At 39.3% G+C, this 22397-nt stretch overlaps 1 protein-coding gene across 5 annotated transcripts in view; it reads right to left on the bottom strand.

Moving 5' to 3' along the window:
- The window catches only part of LOC126284018 (uncharacterized), a 205100-nt gene that overhangs the window by 52281 nt on the left and 130422 nt on the right, over positions 1-22397 (bottom strand). For 2 of the 5 annotated variants that reach the window (XM_049982564.1, XM_049982565.1), the window contains 2 exons: positions 22131-22228; positions 19295-22044 (listed from right to left, as the gene is read on the bottom strand). In XM_049982564.1, the coding sequence (XP_049838521.1) occupies positions 19295-22044; positions 22131-22228 (2848 nt within the window). Of the gene's footprint in view, positions 1-19294; positions 22045-22130; positions 22252-22397 lie in introns of all 5 variants that reach the window. The other 3 variants (XM_049982566.1, XM_049982567.1, XM_049982563.1) reach the window with 2 other exon arrangements.

Raw genomic sequence — 22397 nt, 5'->3', positions numbered from 1 at the left:
GGTGATGGCCTGAAGCTATGAAAAGAGTAGAATAGGAAGGGTGAGCAGAGGAAAAGCAGATAGCGATGGCAGGAGGTGAGAGTGCCAAAACAAAAGGGAGGGATCCCAACATCAACTAGAAAACTATCTACAGCACTAGTGCAAAAGGCACCAGTGGCTAATTGAATGTCATGATGGTGAACTTGGTCAGGGAAAGGAAGTGAAGAACATTGAGTTTATGAAGACAGCTAACCTTCAGATGATGGATATGGAACAATGAAATAAGGTTGTTGTCAAAACGAAGACCCAAGAAATGGAATTTGGGGGACCTTAGTCATATGTTGCGTATCAAGGTAGAGCTCCATATCAGGATACACTGCCCTCTACTTAAGGAGAGACAATTAAAAATCATGTCAGAATGTCCAAGTGGAAGCACATCAGATGGCACACTGAAGCTGTCATTCCACAGAGGCCACCATCTGGGAGCTAGCTCAAATACAGAAATCATCCACATACAGAGCAGGGGTGACCAATCATCCAACAGAGGCCACATGCTCATTAATATCGATTAGAAAAGGAGGACATTAATGCAGAGGCCTGTGGAGCACCATTTTCCTGGGTCTGCGGAGAACTGAGAACAGTGCTAACCTGGACTCTGGATGACTGGTGGCAGAGGAACTGGTGACTAAAAATCAGGAGGCGGCCCTGGAGACCCAACTCATGGAGTGTAAATAGGATGCGATTTCGCCAAGCTGTGTTGTAGGCCTTACTATGGTCGAGGAAAACTGCGACAAGATGGTGGTGCTGAGAAAAGGCCTGCCAAACTGCAGTTTCCAGTTGAAGCAGGTGATTGATTGAAGACTGCCCCTCCTGAAAGCAACACCGGTAAGGACATAAAAGATCCCCAGATCCAAAAATCCAATTGATGTGACAAGCCACCATCCTTTCTAGTAACATACAGGAGAGATTTGTCAGGCTGATGGGCTGGTAACTATTAAGGCATGACAGATCCATGCCAAGCTTAAGTACAGGAACCACAATACTGTCTCTCCACTGACAGGGGAAATTGCCTTGGAGACAAATATGCCACTTGGAGGATACACTGAAGATTTTCTTTTGCAGAAAATTAATAATTTGCATTAATTTAAGTTATTGTTTTTACACTGTTTACACTGGGCCTCACAAATATCCAGAATAAAGGAAACATGTTGAGTTAAAAGCTGCTGTACCATCACAACTTTTACAATATACAAACTTCAGGCACATGGTAGGAATAAAATTGCTATTGTAATTATGAATTAATTAATGATTAAAGTTCTGATGTTTCTAGCCATCACAAGACAGCTATTTTTATGTTTTCAAACTAAAAAACACATTGTATCCATAACAGAAATATGACATGATAATTTTTCAGCCAGAATGAAGCCTACTAATGTTTTAATTTGTGTTAGCTAATGGAATTGTAATTACAACTATATAGAAATGTAAAGTTTTACTCAAATAGAATTTAATTAATTGAATAGTGGCCTGTCTTTGTATGAAATATTCTCTTGTATTTCATGTAAATTTCTATGTAATTGGAAATATGTATGTAAAACTTTTAATTGTTAAACCTTAAAATTTAATATGTAACAATGTCAGTAATTGTTCAAAATCATATAAATAGAGGTGATTTGTACGCCACCATAACTCAGTTGGAGTTCTGTTTTGACGTCAGTCATGAGACAGTGTTAAGTCAATTTTACATGTGGTTTGCTGCCGATCATCTAGCATGTGAACATGAATTCCTGGAGCTTATTTCTACCACTGCATGATTTCTGAGTGGTGGTGCAGTAACATCAGCGCACACTCTGCTGCGGAGTGAAAACCTCATTCTGGAAACACCTCCCCAGGCTGTGGCTAAGCCATGTCTCCACAATATCCTTTCTTTCAGGAGTGCTAGTTCTGCAAGGTTCGCAGGAGAGCTTCTGTAAAGTTTGGAAGGTAGGAGATGAGGTACTGGCAGAAGTAAAGCTGTGAGGACGTGGCGTGAGTCGTGCTTGGGTAGCTCAGTTGGCAGAGCACTTGCCCGTGAAAGGCAAAGGTCCCAAGTTTGAGTCTCGGTCCAGCACACAGTTTTAATCTGCCAGGAAGTTTCAAGATATGTATTATTTATTTGGTGGAGGATATACATAACATAATGTGGTATTCTGTTCTCTTGTGTTAAACAATGATATATATCCCAAACTTCACCACACAAATTCATTTTCACCACATTATATTACTTGTGAGATATGAAATTACATATTTCCAATGTTTTTGTATGAAAAAAAGTGTAGAGTAGTAACTGACCATGCAGCTCATAAGTACTTGTTGTGACTTAAAAGACTCTCTAGTACATTAACCATATGGGAATTGATATTGAACAAGTTTGAGTATAATATTGTACACAAGCCTTCAAAGAAACATATAAGCGCTTTTGGTTTGGCAGATAGTGGTGATACAAACAGTGGGTCATAGTGTTACGTAATGGCAAACAGTGCAGTGCACTGAGACAGAATGTAAGCTGTACAGGTCACAGGTGCAATTCGCTGTGTGTAACAGGTTGCTGCAGAAGACAATGAGGTTAGGGCTGTGGGGCTAAGAGAAGTAGTTCTGAAACAAGCACACAATTTTGTGTTGTTGGGACATTAGGGTTGTAGAACAATAAACAGGAAAGTAGGAGTACACTACTGTTGGAAGTCAAGGAATGAAAATGTGGATCAGTATGTGAGATTTTATATAGAATGTGCACAAAAGGCAGATATGAGTCATAAGTGAAAATATTTACCCGAAGTGAAGGAACCTTTCCAAATGAATGGGCTACACAACTTTTGACCATATAACTGTACTCTCGCAGGGAATTGATTTGTGTTGACTATTATTGATTATTTTCCTCAATATTTGGAAATAGTTGTAATCTCTGACCAACAGATGACATTAATAGTGCAAGCATTGGTCACCAGAAGTTGATAATCACTGATCAAGGAACAAATGTCATGTTGGATTTGTTAAAGCAGCAGTGTAATTTGCTAAAGAATTACTTTGCTGTACCCTCAGGCTAATGGCAGGGCAGAGATTGCACATCACACTGTCAGCAGGATGTAGAGTCATTATGTGAACTCACACCCTAACAGTTGGGACACATATCCATTTGTTCTGATTGCATACGATTCAAAGATCCATTCTGGAAAAGAGCTGTCATCTTCTTAGGAGATAGTTTATGGGAGATGCAGGCTGTCCCCATTTGGCAAGATAAGGACAAAGGTTAAAAAGGACAGGGAGTCCATCAAGCATTTTGCTGAAACATCAAGGGAAACATCAAAGCCTGTTCAGGGTATGAACACAAGAGCCCCAAAACTCCAAGACCAGGCAGGTAATCGTGTGGGCAGATTACCACAGTATAACGCTGGTCAATGGGCAATGATATCAAGCCCTTACATCCCGAAGGTGAGACCAAGTTTGTAAATAGATATTAAGGGCCATATCAGGTAATTGAAACAATGCCACCAGTCAGTGTCAAATTCCAGTTACCAACTCTCACAACAATTGTTTATGCTGTGTGCCTGAATACATTTCAAGGTGCTCCAGATGTGTTGATACAAGTATTATCATCAGTTGAGAGTAAAGCTAAGGGGGCAGGAAGAATGGTAACACAAACACACAGAATGACCTGTGTGTGAGATTCTGTATGGATTAAGAACAAGGAAGTAGGAGAGAATAGTTTATGTTGTGTTAGGATGCATACAGTTGAAAAGGTATGCTGGATAGTGTGTTATTTAGGGGTTACTGTGGAAGCATAAGTGTCTGACGTAACTTGTGTTTGTGAGAAGAGGGGGAATGATTTATGTCTCATGTTACATGTAGTGTTGTACTTTTGTGATCTTTTGTATGTAAGTTAGGTATTTTAGGGTTGTGTTTGTTTTGTGTATCTAGAAGATGACACACTTTTCAAAGGGGGTAGGGCAGTGATGGAAATTCCATTTTCAGGTCACCACAGGTCATGGTAGACATGTTTTGGTGGTGTTCCAGCTTTTCACCAGGAGTACAGTGGGAACACTGCAGATATGACCAATGAAAACTAGTATTTTTCATGACACAGGAGGGTGTGGTACTCACAAGCCATCGTTAAGCACTGGAACTGGCCCTGAACATTTGGGAAATGTGTAACAAGGTGAGACAATTAGAAGATGTGTTTGTGAAATTATGGCAAGTTAGAAAGGAAATATATGTTGAAAGAAGTGAGAACTGTAAGTTGCATCAGACAGTGGAAGTGTTTCCATGCATGGTATGGTGATGTAAAAGAAATAGATAGATGGAGGGGGAAGAACACTGAAAATGTTTTTCGAGGCTGCAGATGTCAGTGACATCCAGAACTAAATGGAACAATAGAGCAAGACAGAATGAGTGATATTACAAGGAAGAATAAAGCCAGTTTGGAATGGTATGTTACACAGTTAATCAATTTGAAACAAAGAGGTATTGAGATTAGCAATGGAGGTAATGTAGCATGTGAAGATGATGGTAAATACTGTAAACGAGGACCTGGAAGCTATAAAGGCCTAGGTGCATACTTTAGACATGATAATAGCTGTGGTAAGGGAACAGGAACTGCAGCCAGAATTAGAACTCATCACCAAACTACAGGAATCAAACCTACCATTGTATTACCATAGCCAAAGTAGAGATTAAAATGGATGAATTGTGATTGTATGTGTTGGTTCAATTTCCAGTTAACAATAAGTGAGACCAGTTCAGTTGTTTCACTATAAACCCATACCCATTAAGGAGGAAAATCTTGGGGAAGTTTGTCCAAATTAAAACAAATGAGGTATTGCTGATCTCAGAGGACAGAGATAGCCTCTAACAAAGGGAGAGAGTTGCTACAATCTGCCCAAACTGGGTGATGCACACAGGCCCCAGCACTTGTGAGATTCAGTTGTACTTAGCTGTGACAGGAGGTCAGGATTGTCCACATGACATCCCAGAGCTGCAACCTATTTTCAGCACCCAGGTTCCACAGTGGGTTTATTCTGTAAATGACAGCAACATGGAAGTACCTAACTACTATGAGCATGGCAGACTCACTGGAGCTAAGGAATTGGAATGGCACAAGAGTGGATTGATTATTAGTGGGACATTGCGACATCACAGGGGCAGCCTTTCACATGCCAGCCTTTGTTACAGGGGAAACCAAACTGAACACTATGCAGGTGCAGTTATACTGTCCAGGATAGTCACTAGGGATACTTCCAGTGAGGAATCTGACTTTCCTAAATGACACATTGGATCATAAACTAATTCTATCCAGAAACTTACTAATAGATTTGCAAGAGGGACAAATTTCAGTGCAGAAGATGCTTTCACACGTACAGTGAAATCGAGAGGAGCAGCATCATACTATCATGAGTATGACAGTCACTGCCATGGGCATCATGTTGATTTTAACTCTGTTTTGCATAACCTACATCTAAGAAAGTGCTAAGAATTGTGGAGTGTGGGGCCTCCAATCTTTGTAGCTCAAGCTGATTAATGTTAATGGTATATGTCATAACTATGTACGTAAGTTTTTTATTGCAGAGCAGCGATAGGTTCAGACCTAGGGTCTGGATCTGCCCAAAGAGGGAAGGAATGCAAAGCTGTCACTAATTTTGGGTGTTATTGTGAGGAAAGAAACACTGTTGTAGCGGAATGTGAGATGAGCAGGCAGATAGAGGAGCTGGTATGTAATTTTGTAAACAAGCCTGTTCATCTACCACACAGCGGTCAGATCAAGCCACTTCATCTTGACATCACAGAAAAGCAGTGGAGCTACTAACAGGCCTGAGGGTGCTATTCACACCATGGGCCACAAAAAAACTTGCCATTAATCACTATAAATACCCTTTGAGTCTGGCAGAGGTATGTGAAGTCTGGCAGCACCTGCCCAGACACAACGGCAACACAAATCTCCACCACGTTATGGGCTTGTGAGCAGGTGACCCCAGTCTCGGCTACCATCTCAACCATGCCAGCTCGTGGGGTTAAACCCACACCCATGGACTTGGAGCAGTACACTGGATGAGTCATCTACAGGCTCCACAGCAGAAGCTGAACTTCTGCCTTGGAGGGTAGTGGGTTTGCAGCCAGGGTGGTGTCAACACCATTCACCCACACTGGGGTGAGCCTCTCTTCCACAGTGGACCACTGCGAGAATTTGGATAGATGTTTGCATCACCGGCACTTTTCATTCACAGATGCACAAAGCTAGCTGGAGAAAGTACTGCTGAGTGAAGCAAACAGTGCCAGGAGAGTAGGATGCAGACATCACATGTCCAGCACACTGCTGTGGACTTTCGTTGCTGACGGCACAGCTGGCACACCATAAGCCTGCAGCAGGGCATGCCACGGCATCACAGCACTTTCATCATTGTAGCGCAAGACTGAATAAAGGAGTTTTACCTTTCAGCTGGGTTTTCCTAGCCACCACTGGTCAGCACTATTGCCTGAACACTCCGCCACTCCACTGCCTCCACACCATAGTGGCCCCACACCCCCTGGGTCACTACACAAAATAGGCAATTGTGACATTAAACACTACTTTTAATGCTTTCTTTTAATCATGAGCCATCTTGAGTCATCCCATTGCTTTGCCCAATAGCCATATGACATGTACACAGTGCACTGTGGCATAACAGGTTGCACTATGTGCTCTTCACCAGTCACATGCCAGCATAGTTTTCCCTACTATTACACCGAAACTTCTCCAGCCTTAACAAATTTTGCCTTCCAGTTTCTATAGCACTCTTGTCAGCCCATCGCTACACTTGTACATGCGAAACAAGAAGACCAGTTACTGCATTCACCCAACTGAGTTCTTGATGCTGCATACTGCAAATGTTGTCCTTGATGCAGATGTCCATCACAGGAATGCTTCTGACACCAAATGTAAAGTTCAGGGGTGAATGACCTCTAGGGTGACTAGCAGAATCGTACTTCTAGTGCACAGGATGTCATTCACCTCTCCACGGCCAGGCAAGGTTGCAGTAAGACAGTGAGTAGGAACAAAGTGGAAGCCTTCCAATAAATCAAGCATAAGATTAACATAAGTTTATTCACAAGTTTACAATAAGGCCAGAATCAGGTGTCAGTCCTGCATCTACTGAAGACAGCATTTAACAATGAAAGCTTGATGACCCATTTCAGGTTGATGCCACATGTAGTCTCCCTCTCAAAACTGGTTCCAGGAAGTGAGTGATACTGTTTGTAAAATTGGAAGTATTTATGTGAGCTCAGTCTGCCATTGTTCCTGAAATGGCAGCACTTTCCCTCCCCCAAGTCAAAGCAGAACCAAGGCATGACATATGGCTGTTGGGAAATCATGATATCACCATGCCAGTGTCACAGTCTTTCCACTACGTCAGCTGTGTCACAGTCTTGGCTGTGCCATCATGGTGTAGTAGCTTTACTTTTCAGGGGTCCCACTATGTCAGCATAGTTTGGCAATGGCTTCTTGCACAAGAACACATACAAGGTACTCTCTCCCTTGTAATGGGACATCCTCCACTATCATTACTTTTCCTCATCAGTAGTAGTCAATACCAGTAATATTTTTCGAATTTTGGACAGGTCAGTATTATCTCAGTAGCTTTTCTGAAAAAAATCATATAATTTTATACATAGTATGTTATATTTTAAGCTAATATTTATGAATAACAATTAATATTTTGGATGTTACAATCGATATAGTTCTGAATGTATGGTTAAAATTATTGTTTTCTTAAAAATATTTGAAATTACGAATTATTTGGCACACTTAAAATTTTTATTATTTATTGCACAATCTAGTACTGTTTATTATGTTTATTTCTGGATTAATTTATGAAATAATAATCAAAACTAATAAAAATTCATTTGTCAATAAAAACTGTAAACCCTGTGGAATACTGTTATTACTGCAAAGTGAAGTAGTAGTAAGCATGCCACTGATGTGATAGGTCATATTTTGGGCAAACAGTGTAATGTCGGCTTTGTTAATGCAAAAATTCCAAAGACTGTGTGATATAGTAAAATGTGACAAAATAAATCAATGTAAAAACAAAAATTCAGCAAAAACAATCTTCAGAATTATTTAGATTAATTCAACCATGAGGACCTAAAATGTGAACATTTCAGCTTCAAGAATCAGACCCCTAGACAGAAAGAACTGTATGTGGCATAAATCTTTGATATGGGGCCTCTTGAAACACCAGCCCTTCATTTCCCTTGGTTGAGGATGCACTCCCCATACCCGAGCACGAACAATTTACCCATGATCGAATTCACTTAGCTCTGACATAACATAATGAACTCACAACAGCACAAGAACACTGTTCTGACTATGACTAACACTTGAAATATATTGAGGAGATTGCATGTGTGCCATTAGTGGCCAAATGCAACAGTGCAACCTACAGGCTCGATTAATATCTGCATTTATGTTCGAGCATGCATTTCTTATGGTGTTTCCATGTTTTTGTCCGAGACCAGTATACCAGCTCTGTTGTAATTTCAGCATGACATTTCATTTAGCTGTGACCACCAACCATCTGTCCACCCAAATGAATGCTCGCTGCCAAACTGTGGCCAAGAATGGATTTAAGCAACCTTACCAGAAAATGCTGCTAACCACAACCTATTCAATTTCAGTGGCTGTTTCACAACCCTTGCCATCTAGATCCCTCCTTCCACCATCAGATTCCTAGAATTATGTAGGTGGAGTTGTCCTTGCAACATATCCTTCAATCACATAATCCTTCTGGTCTCAGTCTCTGGTAGCCCCTGCCCCTCATCCATCTCCATCCCTGCTCCAGCACCAAATTTCACTTCTTCTGTACCCTCCTCCCCACAATCTCTCTCTTCCTCTTTTCTATCTCCTCCTCCCAGTCCACTTCCTCACATCACTGTGTGTCACACACAGCTCCCCCTATCTGCAGCCAGGTGAGCTCATCTCTCCGTCTTGGCTATCACACACCCTTCCCCAGCCAACCTTCCCATTCCCCACCTCCTCCCCTTACTCACTGCACATAATACCACCCCTCAACCCAGACAAATTACAGTGCCAACACCTGGACAACGAAGTCATCCAGGTGTTTATTTGTGTGCAAGAATATGTGTATGTATGTGTGTATGTGTGAAGTCCCCAGGGGACTTCAGCTAGAAGCACGAGGGTGGTATCCGCAGGGACCTGAGCTGAATCTGACATTGCTTCCACTTACTTATGTCAGGCTCCTTCTTTCTCCTTCCCTGTCAGCCTCCTTTGGCCAACTCTTGCTTTTTCGACCCCAACGGTATTAGGTTTCGAGACCTGAGTGTGTCTTTCCAATTTTCTTATTACTACTTCTAACACAACTCTTGAGGGGAGCCCACCCCTTAAGAAAAGCCAGCAATCCTGAAAGCTGTGAGGATAACACCACAGGTTGGGTGAGAGGCCAGTACCCTCTCTTCATAAAAAATTAAAAATGCTTTCAAGACTACAAGTAAGTCTCGGAACATTACTGACAAAAATAGACGAGGTCAATGGCAAAGAAGCAGTATACAATTTGGAATGTGGAATGTAAGGACTCTGTGCAAGACAGGAGCTGCAATCAGTGTTGCCAAAGAAATTCAGAGGTACAGACTAGACCTAGTTGCACTGCAAGAAATCCGGTGGGAGGATGCTGGCAGCATTAATGTTGAAAACTGTAAGATTCTGTATGGAGCCTGTGAACGAGGTCATCTGTTAGGCACTGGTTTCTGCGTCAGTAAGACTTTGGCCACTAATGTTTCATTGTTCGTTTCTGTCAACCCAAAAACATATGTTGTAACACTGGATGTAAAGCATATTAAGGTGACTATTGTGAACTGTCATGCTCTCATGGAGGAGAGCAAAAGTGAAGTGAAAGAAGAGTTCTATGCACAACTAGAGGCAGTGATGGACACTATACCAAATGGACACCTGAGGATCCTCCTTGGTGATATGAATGCCAAGGCCGGGAAAGAACAAATATTCCAAGACACAACAGGAAGGCACAGTCTACACAACCTAAGCAATGATAATGGAGTTAGGTTCATCGGCTTCGCTACATCATTAGGGTTGTTCATCTCCAGCAAACTTTCAGCGGAAAAATATACATTAAGGAACCTGGGTGTCACCAGAACTATAAATCAAATAGACCATGTTGCCATTGATCTCAGAGCCAAGAGATGGGTGTTAGACAGCATGGGGTGCCAAAGGTGGGAGTGATCATTTCCTGGTCAGAGGCTTTTTAAACATACAGTGTAAAGGAAGAAGGGGGCCTGAGTTAAAAAGAGTGGAAATGTACCATGTGGAGAAACTAAAAGATGAAGCAACGAAGACCAAATACCAGGTGCAACTTAGTAACCGCTTTGAAGCACTCAGTGAATTGGACGCGAATGAGGACCTTGAACTAATGTAAGGAAACACATAGAGCTCAGTCAGGGATACAACAAAGGAAACACTCATGGGAAACACAGTGGGCAAGAAGATCTGGTTTGGAAAGGAATGTGCAGATGCTCTGGAAAGGAGGAAGGAAGCCAGGAGCAAGTGGCTAAAGGGGAAAAATCTGGCACAGGGCAAAGCACAATCTGAGGAGGTCCGAAAGACTACACAAGCAACTCTGAGAAGAGCAAAGAGGAAATACATAAGGGATTTCATCACTGAAGCAGAAACAGACTTCAGAGGACAAAAGACTAGGGAAATGTTTCTGAAGGTGAAGTACCTCTGCAAAGGTCACCAGGCCAAGGAGAAATTTGTCAAAGATTCCCATGATAAGATCCTGACTAATGATAGCAAAATAGCTGAGAAATGGAAAAAGTACTTTCGACAGCTGCTAAATTGTGATGAACCCTAACTGCAGTTTGATTTCCAGTACCCAATTACAGCCGATGCAGTGTGTCCACCACCTACTCTGGATGAGATAAAAGCCAGAATCAGACACCTTAAGCAGAATAAGATTCCAGATGAAGATTGAATACAGGCTGAAATGATCCTGGAAGGAGGAGAGAAGCTTGCTGAAAGAATACACTGACTGATACAGGTAATATGGACCAAAGAAGAATTACCAGCAGAATGGAAAACAGCTCTGATTTGTCCAATACATAAGAAGGATGACAAACTTTATGTGACAGCGATCAAAGAATTGCCCTGCTTAACGTATACTATAAGATACTGTCCAACTGCCTCATACATACAATTGAGCCAGTGGCACAATCGGTGATTGTGTAGTACCAGGGAGGTTTCTGGCCACGATGGTCAACACTAGATCACATCTTCAGTCTCCGGCAGCTGACTGAGAAACTGGGTGAATATGGTAAAGATCTGCACATTTTATTTGTTGATTTTAAGAAGGCCTATGATTGCATACATCGCAATAGTCTGCTCAGCTGTTTAAGGGAGTTTGGCATGGCAGAGAAACTCATCAATCTGATAAAGATCTGTCTGAATGAAACACATGCAAAGGTGAAGCTGGGAAATCACATAACTGAGGAATTTGAAATTGTGACAGGGCTCATGCAAGGAGATGGGTTGTCCTCCATCTTGTTCAACTTTGCCCTCGAGAAGATAATACGTGGGACCTTCCAAGAGAATGAAGGGATTGAAATCAAAGGAAAGAGACTGGCATATTTGCCTGTGCAGATGACATCTGTTTACTCTCTAGGTCTGAAGAGGAGTTGGAGCAAATGACCAAAGTACTAAAGAAGGTGCCAGCAAGTTTGGGCTAAACATAAGCGAAGCCAAGACAGAGTACCTCGTTAAGATGCGTGGTCATTGTCAGACTGCTGGTCATCTACAATCACTGCAGGTTGGAGACCAGTCCTGTAAGAGAGTGTATGAATTCAAATACCTAGGGGCACTTTTCATTGAGAACTCATCATGTGAAGCAGAGATCAATGCCAGAACACAAGCAGAAAACCAATCTTACCACAGCATAGCACAACTGCTTCAGATCAGATATCTCTCCATACAGTTCATGATTCGCCCATACAAAACCCTGATCTAGCCTGTTGTTCTATATGGCTGTGAGACATGGAGTATCTGGAAACAGGACTTCCATAAGCTCCTTGTTTTTGAGAGAAAAGTGCTTCGGAAGATCTTCAGGCCTGTTCTGGATGCAGATACAGGGGAATGGAGGATCAGATGCAACCAAGAGCTTGAGGAACTATACCAGCAGCCCAACATAGCAGGAACTGTCAAAGCCGAACGAATGCAGTGGGCCGGCCATGTGGCATGGATGAAGGATCACAGATGGCCTTGAAAGCACCTGGATTTCACACCTACAGGAAGGAGACCCCAAGGAAATCCAAGAAGTATTGGAGGGATGGCCTCCATGAAGATTTAAACCAAGTGTCAATAGATGTGGATGAATGGCAGATAGCAGCAATGGACAGAATACAGTGGAGGAGGAAACTTGTAGAACTGTGAGTGCACTGGGCCTGACCACGTAGTAGTAGTAATGTGTGTGTGGATTCCATAGCTCTGAAAAATTTGCCAGAACTATTTGGTGAGTTGTTACCTTTACTGCTTAAATTATATTCCATGAGGACTTTCCATTATCACATCTAAATCAGACTGTTTTAATGAAGGTGACTGAATGAATTTTTTATTATTGTACGGACCTCAGATGCAAACTGTGTTATTTCAGATATAAAGTACAATATAGATGTAAAAATTTATACAGAAAATTTTTAATCTCTGAATGAAAAATACATAATGCTACAGATCACTTATGCAAAATACTCTACAAGTACAAGAATGCACATATTTCAGACACGCCATTTTTTTCACATCAGTCACAGACATTTGGTTCTAACAGAAATTCTTTTACCTTCCTGTTGAATTACTGTATTGGTAGGTTCCTTCTATGCTGAGGTGTGACATTAAAGAGTTTTACTGATTGTACACAAAACATTTTTATGCTTTGTATAATGGGTCATGTAATTGGTGCATGTAGATCTCTATCTCTTCCAGAAGGATACATTTGCAATACTGAACAAACAGTTGCCCTTCACTCACCACTGGCTTTTGATACTTTTAGTAATATATTGGCTACATAATATTTGACAGACCACAGTCCCTATTTTGCCACCTTGCTTTCTTCTTATTTTATGTATTTATAAAATGGACAAATTTTGCATATATCAAGATGTCATGATCTTCGGGTTGTCTGAAGTGCAGCTTCATTTTAGTGATCTTTCCACAATATGTATATTATGGCACCAGAATGTGAGTTGTAAATATTAAACTGTACCTTCATTTTTCATGCCACATCTTTTTATAATGTCCTATGTAAATGGTTATGCTTTATATTTCTGTACATTTTTTTGAAAAGCAAGACTGATTATTTTACTTATGTAAAATAAAACTGTTCCAGATTGTATGTTTGTTGCATTATGATAATGCAGTGCCTGTGTTGTTCAGAAGTATGATGCAATGTTCCTGCAGACATGCATACATGTCAAAAGGAAAAGACATTGCAGCAACTACAGCCACTACATGTACATGAAACGTGTTTGCAGTTGCAAAAATGGACAGCCATCAGCTATATAATGGAATGATGACAATTAAAACTGTGGTGGACCAGGACTTGAACACAGATTTCCCATTTACCATTAATGATAAGTGGGAAATTCAGGTGTGAGTCTGCCAGAACAAATTTTCATAGTTGTCATTCCATTATTCAGCTGATGGTTGCCCATATTCACAATGGTACTCTTAAGATTAGATTAGATTAGATTTACTTTCATTCCAATTGATCCATAGTGAGGAGGTCCTGGATGTAGAACATGTCAGAAAAACAATAATACATGACAAATATTTACAACTAAAAAAAAAGTTATTTTTATTTATAAAGTAATAAATGTAAAATAGAACTACTACAATACTTATTTACAATGAACACATTACTGCACTGAAATGATGCAGAAGTTAGATTGTACTTTATATACAGGGTGTCCCACTTATCCTGACCGACCTAAATAACTGTTTCTCCCGATGCAAATTACAAAATGTTTCAAGCAAATGTTCTTTAGCTGCCAGGGGGACATCAATCAGCATGAATGACTTCATTGCAGCTTTGTTTTTTTTTTTTTTTACAAAGATATGAACAGAGGTATGACTTTTATAAATTGCACCCTGTATTTTTTATTCGGTAATTCATTTCCTCTCCTAAAGACCTATTCAAAAATGTATCACAGCACACACACACATAAAGGCCGGAGACACTTTGAATTATTTATTGCACAAGAAGTAAACATTGTACAGATGTCATAAACATTGTATTTTGAAGAGAAACTCAGAAAAGTTTTTTTTACAAACACTTGATGAGTGACCCAGCAGACGTCAATATGGTAAACGAATTCTTGCCATATCCGTTCCAGAACAGCATTGTTGACTGTGGCAGTCACATTCTCTTCCAGAGCTATGCTACATCATATGGTAGAGGTGATACATACAGCAGATTTTTAATGTATCCCCACAGAAAAAAGTCACATGCAGTGCAGTGAGATCTGGTGATTGGGAAGACCATTTCATGAAATAGCTGTCCCCTTCTGTATCATGGCCGATCGATCGATGCGGCAGCTCTGTGTTCAGGTACCCATGAACTTCACGATGAAAATGGGGTGGAGCCCCATCCTGCTGAAAGATGAATAGAGAGTCCGATTGCATTTGAGGCATCAGCCATTGCTGCAACATGCCCAAGTAGGAATACCCAGTGACAGTGCTCTCGGTGAAGAAGAATGGCCCATATAGTTTTCAGCGTGACAAGGCAAAAAAAAAATACATTTACCTTTGTGGAATCATGCTCAAATTCAGTGCATTCGGGTGGATGCTTTGCACCCCAGATCCTACAATTATGTCTGTTCACTTTCTCATTAGTGTGAAAAGTGGCTTCATCACTAAAAATTGAGTGATCAACAATGCCAGTCACATCCTCATTCGATTGTTGCAACTGTGAACAAAACTCAAAACACTTGTCATTGTCATCATCATCGAGCTTCTGCACTAGCTCTGACTTGAATGGTTTCATAGACAGCTTCTGTCGCAGGACTTTCCGCACTGTCATTGGAGCCATTTCAAGTTCATGGGACGCACAGTGCACTGATTTCTTTGGACTCCATATGAATGTCTCTCTTACACACTCCACATTCACTTCACTCACACTGGGATGTCCCCTCCTCTTTGCCAGGCACAAGCAACCTGTTGTAACGAATTTGTTGTGCCAGTGGTAAATGGCTTTCCTTGTTGGTGGCTTCTTACCACACTCGGTTTTAAACATTCATTGAACAGCTGTAGCACACTTGTTTTGTCAAACTCCAACGCACAGAAAGCTTGTTCTGCACCTGAACTCGGCAAGTTTGTGACAAGTGCTGGCTATCGGCAAATTACCAAACTACGCTGTGATGGTACACATGAAAAAAAACTTTCAGCGTTTTTATTCAAAATGACATATATATCTGTACAACGTTTGGTTCATGTGCAATAAATAGTTGAAAGGTTCCTGGACTTTATGTACACTCTGTGTGTGTCTTGGTTATACTGAGAAATCCACCAATGGAGAAGAAGGAGTTGGCCACCAACAAATCCTTGAGGCTTCTCTTAAAATGAATTTCATTGGTTGTTAAGCTTTTTATGGATGCTGGCAAATTACTGAAAATGTGTGTTCCTGAATAATATACACCTTTTTGTACAAGAGTAAGTGACTTTAAATCCTTGTGAAGATTATTCTTATTTCCAATATTGACTCCATGAACAGAACTGTTGGTTTGAAAAAGTGATATATTTCTAATGAAAAATTTCATGAAGGAATAAATATATTGGGAAGCAGTAGTTAGAATCCGTAGTTCCCTTAATAGGCCAGGATGTTCTTGAGTTCACACCACATATAACTCTTATTGCATGTTTTTGTGCCTGAAAAACTTTAGCTTGGCTTGATGAATTACCCCCAAAAAATCCCATATGACATTATGAAGGGAAAGTAAGCATAGTATGCCAACTTTTTCATTTTTATATCCCTTATGTCTGATGGAATTCGCATTGCAAAAAGAGATTTGTTTAGACACTTCAGCAGTTCTGTGGTGTGCTCCTGCCAGTTGAATTTATCATCAAGCTGTAATCTCAAGAATGTAACATTGTCCACTTCTTCTATCTGCTTGTCATCATATGTTAGGCATATACTTGTGGGACACTCTTTACAAGTTCTGAACTGCATGTAGTGTGTTTTTTCAAAGTTTAGTGACAAAGAATTGGCTAGGAACCAGTGACTATTGTCCACAAATATTTTATTAGCCGATCTTTCTAAGACTACACTTGATTTGCTGTTTATTGCAATGTTTGTGTCATTGGCAAACAAAACAAACTTGGCATCTGGTAATGTTACTGATGAAATGTCATTGATACATACAAGAAAAAGTAAGGTCCCTAAGATGGAACCTTGTGGGACCCCACATGTAATTAGTTTCCAGTTGGATTATGCCTGATAGCTTCATACATGTCTCTTTCCCAATAGCACCCTTTGTTTCCTGCCAGAGATAAAAGATTTGAACCATTTTGCAACATTTCCTGATACTTCATAATATTCTAATTTACTTAAATGGACATTGTGATTTACACAGTCAAATGCCTTTGCCGGATCACAAAATATACAAGTTGCCTGCAATTTTTGGTCTAATGAATGAAGTACATTTTCATTGTAAGTGTAGATAGCCTTCTCAATATCAGAACCCTTTATAAATCTGAACTATGACTTTGACAGCATGTTATTTGCAATAAGATGATTATAAAGCCAATTGTACATTACCTTTTCTAAAATTTTTTGAGACTGCCGGCAAAAAGTGAAATTGGACAGAAATGTGACACTATTTCTTTATCTCCCTTCTTAAACAGTGGCTTAACTTCAGCATATGTCAACCATTCAGGAAATATTCCATAGAAAACAGTAGTCCCATATTTAATTATTCACGTTGTTATACGAACCATCAGTTACAATTTTTGTCATCATGGAACAAGGACACTGTAAACATCTGTACAGTCCCAAAAATGATTTTCTGTTTTACCTATGTAAAATTATTTTAACATTTTTGTCTGTAGTGTTGGTGTTATAAGCCACAAATTTAATTATGTGTATGTTTTGCAATGTCAGCTAGATTTTTCTGTCTATTTGACTTTGTGCAGTTCTTTAAAAAAATGTTCCACATAAGTAATTGTTAGTCATTTAGCAATGTGTAGTGCCACTAAGCATATACCATCACTGCCTACGAGTAGAATTTTGTTTCATGCTGCTGTTATCACTGTACAACCATCAATCTGTCTCTGTCAGTTACATATGTATTATATAACTTCAGTTCATCTGTAAAACTTGATATATCTGGTATGTGTCCTTTACTTGTAATCTATGGATATTTTTGTGATGTGTCCTGGCAGCGCTGTTGCTTTTACTAAATGATTGTGTATCCTCTGTTTCACAAATGTCTGATGATGGAGCACCAGCAAATAACATTTTGTTAAGTGATCTATACAGCATTTGTGCATCACTGTTCCAACTGTGCAACAAGCTTGCATGTTTCCCATACTACTTTTTGTTGCATCTCCAAATTTTATTAGGTCATGCTTGTCCCTGGAATTGTGCTTGTGACATAAGTCATAATTTTGGTAGTTGTTATAGTTCTACTTGGCAACACACACTGCCAAATGAAAAAAGGATGGCAGAGCAGAGTTTCTAGGTGCCATGTTGTATATTATTCTTACTGACTTTTTCTAATTTAAAAACATTGGTTTCTGCTCTCTGACGACTCCACAAAATGGTACCATGAGTTATGTAACTGTGTATCAAGGCATAATAAGCAGTTCTGAGAACAGGAATATTGGCACAGAGGTGTAGTTTCCTCAGAGCAAAATATACCCTTACTAATTTTTCTCACCACTTTTTCAATACGATTATTCCAACATATTTTAGAATCAACTGTGGCCTTAAGGGAATTAACAGCATTTACAGCTTGTTCCATTAGCATGTTATGATTCTATGCAAAACATAGGTCCCATTCTTTGACTGATACAAAGGGGGGTTAGCATCACACAATCAACATCTTTACCAGTTCATACAGTTTTTGACAATCATTAGTTTATCTCAAAATCTCTATTGTTTCTGATGTTATCAGGACAGCAAGATCATCTGCAAATAAGCAGCTGCAAGTTATAGGTTACATTATGTTGTTTTTTTGTGATCTAAACACTTACTGATCTTCATGATGATTACACTTTATTTACTCTGGGTTTGTTTGAATAACCTTAGGAATTTACTATGTACTCTTTCTATATGCACCTGTGAATGCATTACACATTTATTTAGTAATGACTTGCCAAAAATAAACCAAAATTGTTTGTATTTGCAACCAACAAAAACAATTCAGATTAACTCTAATATTATCTGGATTTTGTTGGTGATACGGAAGCCTATTCAGAAATAATAGTATTTATAATGATTCGATGGTTGTTTCATCATGGCAGCAGCAAAGTGTTCTTGGAAAACTAGTTTATGTAATCAACTGAATGAAAGACTTTCATGATCCCATTATCTAACAACACATATACGTGGCTCACAATTACTTTCTACACTTACTGTGAACTGACAGTTGACAGCCAATGATTAGAGCTGTAGGTCTTAAACTACTGTCATGAAGCAAAAGATCCACACAGTTTTTGGCAGACTTTAACTATAGTATAATTTTTTCTTCAAATATGTCAAGTGTAAATTTCTTTCAGAATTGTAAACAAAGATTCAAGTTCATTTGATATATCAGTTAGTAGTGTTTTAAGGTTGTTTTAAAGCCTTTGCACAGTTTCTGTTGTGTTATCTCTCTTTCAGAATATGGTATCTTCATTAAGACTGGAATCTTTATGACCTGGGAAATGACTGGAGCTGTGCAAAGTCTCAGCAGATATCAGGGTAGCAGTCACAACCCCCTCCTTATTTTACATCCCTGCATGATTTCATGCATGTGTGCACACATGCACACACTTGCATGCGCTCATGCGTGTGCACACACGCACGCATGCGCGCACACACACACACACACACACACACACACACACACACACACACACACACACAACTTTTCCTCGCATTTGTGTAATGAAGCAATGCTTAAGAAAAGGATAGTAAATATAAATAGTAATAGAGAGGCAGGAAACTTTCAGTGTTTGACTTAACACAAAATAAAATAACACATACAATTGACTAATGAATACTGGTAGCTGAATAAATTATTGACTTTTACTTACTTATTAAGGCGCACAAAATCAGAATGAAGATTAAGTAAGACATCCTTAAGGCTCTTGTTCTGGTCTGTGAGATGTCTCAAATAGGCATGATCTGTTCTCTCTTGTTTGCTGCTCGCCAGTGTTTCAGCAGCATGAACAGTACAGTTTTCCTTTGTTGGTATAGCATCCACATCTTCTCTGCCGTTGCACAACTGACCAATGTTATTTAAGACACTATTCATCCGAGGAATCTTTGGAAAATTTGGATGATTTCTTAATCTAAAATTGTGTAATTTCAGTCCACTGTAAGGTACCCTTGCCTTTTCTGAAATACTGCACTTACTTCCTCCTTCAAGATAAGCAGAGAGAAGAGACTGAAAGTCTGTACAAGGAGGTGAAGGATAACAAGTACAATGTGCATGAGATTTATTAGAGTTTTCATCCAATGACCATGGGTTTTCTGGCTGTTTTCCTGTTTCTAGGCACTTCTCATTAGGAGGAAGTGAATCTTGACAGTCTGCTTGGGCCTTCTCTTTAGTTGGTTCATCTGATGTGTCAGAACATCTCATTAAAGCAGGGCAACAGGACTGCCACTCTGAACAGGCAGTGAGTTTTGAATGCAATGATAAAACTGGACGAAGATGATCACCTGCTAAGGTATGCTGCTTTTCACGCAGGAATACATTTGCTAATTCCATTGGTGACTGTCCTGATGATGGACGGTGAAGTTTCATAATTGAGAGCGTCTGCTGTATGTTTAGGCCCAGATTATGGCTTGGTGTTATTGATGTTCCAACAACAAAAGGTATTGTATGAAAGTCAAATTTCTGTAATGAACCTGAACAGATATGTTTTGACTGTGATGATAATGTCGGCAACTGAAAATTTTTCTTCTTGCTAGTGATAAGACTCATATCTTTTGGAGGCACAGGACTGGCATCTTGATGTTGTACATTTGGTGTTGTTCTTGTTTTTCGTCTTTGAATCTCATAATTTTTGGAGCTCTTCAGAACTTTTTTAAATGGCTTTGAAGCTGGAATCTTCTGTTTTATGACCTCAACAGTCATCATTTCTCCAGGAGATTCTGAGAAGTCGTGCAAGGAAAGACTATTATCTGTGGGTGCATTTACCTGATTTTCTTCGGTACCATTTTGTGTATGAGTCCTGTCACTTTTGATGCTACCCAGAAGTTCTATGTTTTCCATCTCCTCTTGCAATTTGTCCTCATTAATGACGTATTCATTTAATTTCCTCACTTTTTGAGTAAGATTTGCCAGTTTTTGATTCATCATCTTAGCAGGTTTCTTTGGGAGAGCTATTTTAATATCTCTTTCTGGTTTCTGATGGCCACCCACATTTGATTTGGTTGTTCCAGGCTTAGCTGCTGCATTATGGTACAGCTCAACTACATTATCTGTTGGCCATAACTGGTATGGTACTTGTGTTGTTGAGAAAGACTCATTAGGACTAAATCTGTCTCTGTCTCCCCCAGATTCTGGTTTAAAACCAATGGTATTTCTTGAATCTGTGATTTTCAATTTATTAACTTTTTTCTTTTTAGGTTTTGTTGTGACTGATAAAACATCTTCATTTATCTTGCCTTTTTGCTTCACAGGTAAAGTGCAATGTCCTGCAATGTTTCTTTTTTTCTCGTTCTTTTTATGTTTATTCTTTTTCTTTGGTGTGGCAGTTTGCAATGTGTCAGCAGAACCAACGGAATGAGCATTGTGAGATTTTGTCATTTTCTGCTTTCTACTTTTTTTACTTAAATACTGTTCTTCAAGATTTCTAGGATAATCTGGGCCACATACAAAATCATGTGGATTATCAAAAACATTGTTTTCTAAAAAATTGCTTGATTCTTCTTCACCTCTATCATATGCCTCTTCTGGCGAATTCTGCTTGTTAAGGAGAATGTCATCTGTTTCTCGTTCAGGAGTATTTTCTTCTGACACCAAAGACGATATATATCTCTCAACCTTTTCATATCTCATTGATTGAGATTTCCTGCGTCTTTCTTCTATTGAAACATTAGGTTTAGAATCCTCATGCACATTGTTGTGTATGTCCGCTAATAAACTGGTAAGTGTATCAGATGTAATTCTTTTCTCTGCATAGAGTTGTGAAAGATTGTTTGAATATTTATTATTTTTTGGCCCATGAAGCTCAAGTCTTTCTGATGAAGCTTCAGACTGAGCTAAATTTGGAATTTTTGTCAGTTCTGTAATAGGCTCAGAACTATTTTCAGATCTCATCATGAAAGTTTTAGAAGTTTTTCTATTTTTATTTTTATGGACTTGCCTTTCTTCTTTGTATGTGTCAGTTGTGTCCATAGGTTCCACTTCTGGCTTTGTCATTAAGTAATTCTTTTCAGTTGCATGACCACTTTTCTGTGTTTCTGCCTGAATGTCATTCATGGCATCACTTGTGCTTTCTTTTTCTAGATTTGGTTGCAGATCGTGATATAGGCTTTCGCTGTCCTTTCTTTTTTGGATACGAGTTACTTCTAATGGGGCATCAGTATTGCATTCTGCATTATTGAACATTTTTGACTCACTGCCAATTTGTTCAGACTTGCTTAATGCTACAGGTGTCTTTTTATCATTAGTCTCTTGATATAGTCTTCCTTCTTTATGGGTGTCCAATTCTTCTGCAATCAGTCCTTCAGATGCACTTTTTAAGTGAGGCTGCTTATCCTCTGAAGGATCATTTGGTCTTTTATTTCTGTTTGAACTCTTTCTTGATTTTGCATTTGGGGCTTTCTTTATCATCTGCACAATAAATAAATGTATTAGGAAGCATTCATTACTATTTCAAAGAATCACAGTAAATATATTGCTATTTTCATTAACCATACCTTACTTAAACTATTACCGCCAGAACTATGGTACAGCATTTTGATACAGTTTAGAGTTTGTTTAATTCTGTCATAGTCAGTTTCATAACTTTCAATTTCTGGCAAAAGAAAAACACTGGAACTAGAATACAGAGCCAAATATGACCATAATGAGAATTAGTAAATATATGAAACAAGTTAATGTAAAATGGTTGTTAGGAAACACATGAAACTGATAGTATCAGTCAGCCATGGAAAATTAAAATGATAAAACATGTTCTACTGCAA

The sequence above is a fragment of the Schistocerca gregaria genome, chromosome 8 (genome assembly GCF_023897955.1).
Source record: "Schistocerca gregaria isolate iqSchGreg1 chromosome 8, iqSchGreg1.2, whole genome shotgun sequence".
NCBI lineage: Eukaryota > Metazoa > Arthropoda > Insecta > Orthoptera > Acrididae > Schistocerca > Schistocerca gregaria.
This window is presented reverse-complemented; position numbering and strand designations above follow the sequence as displayed.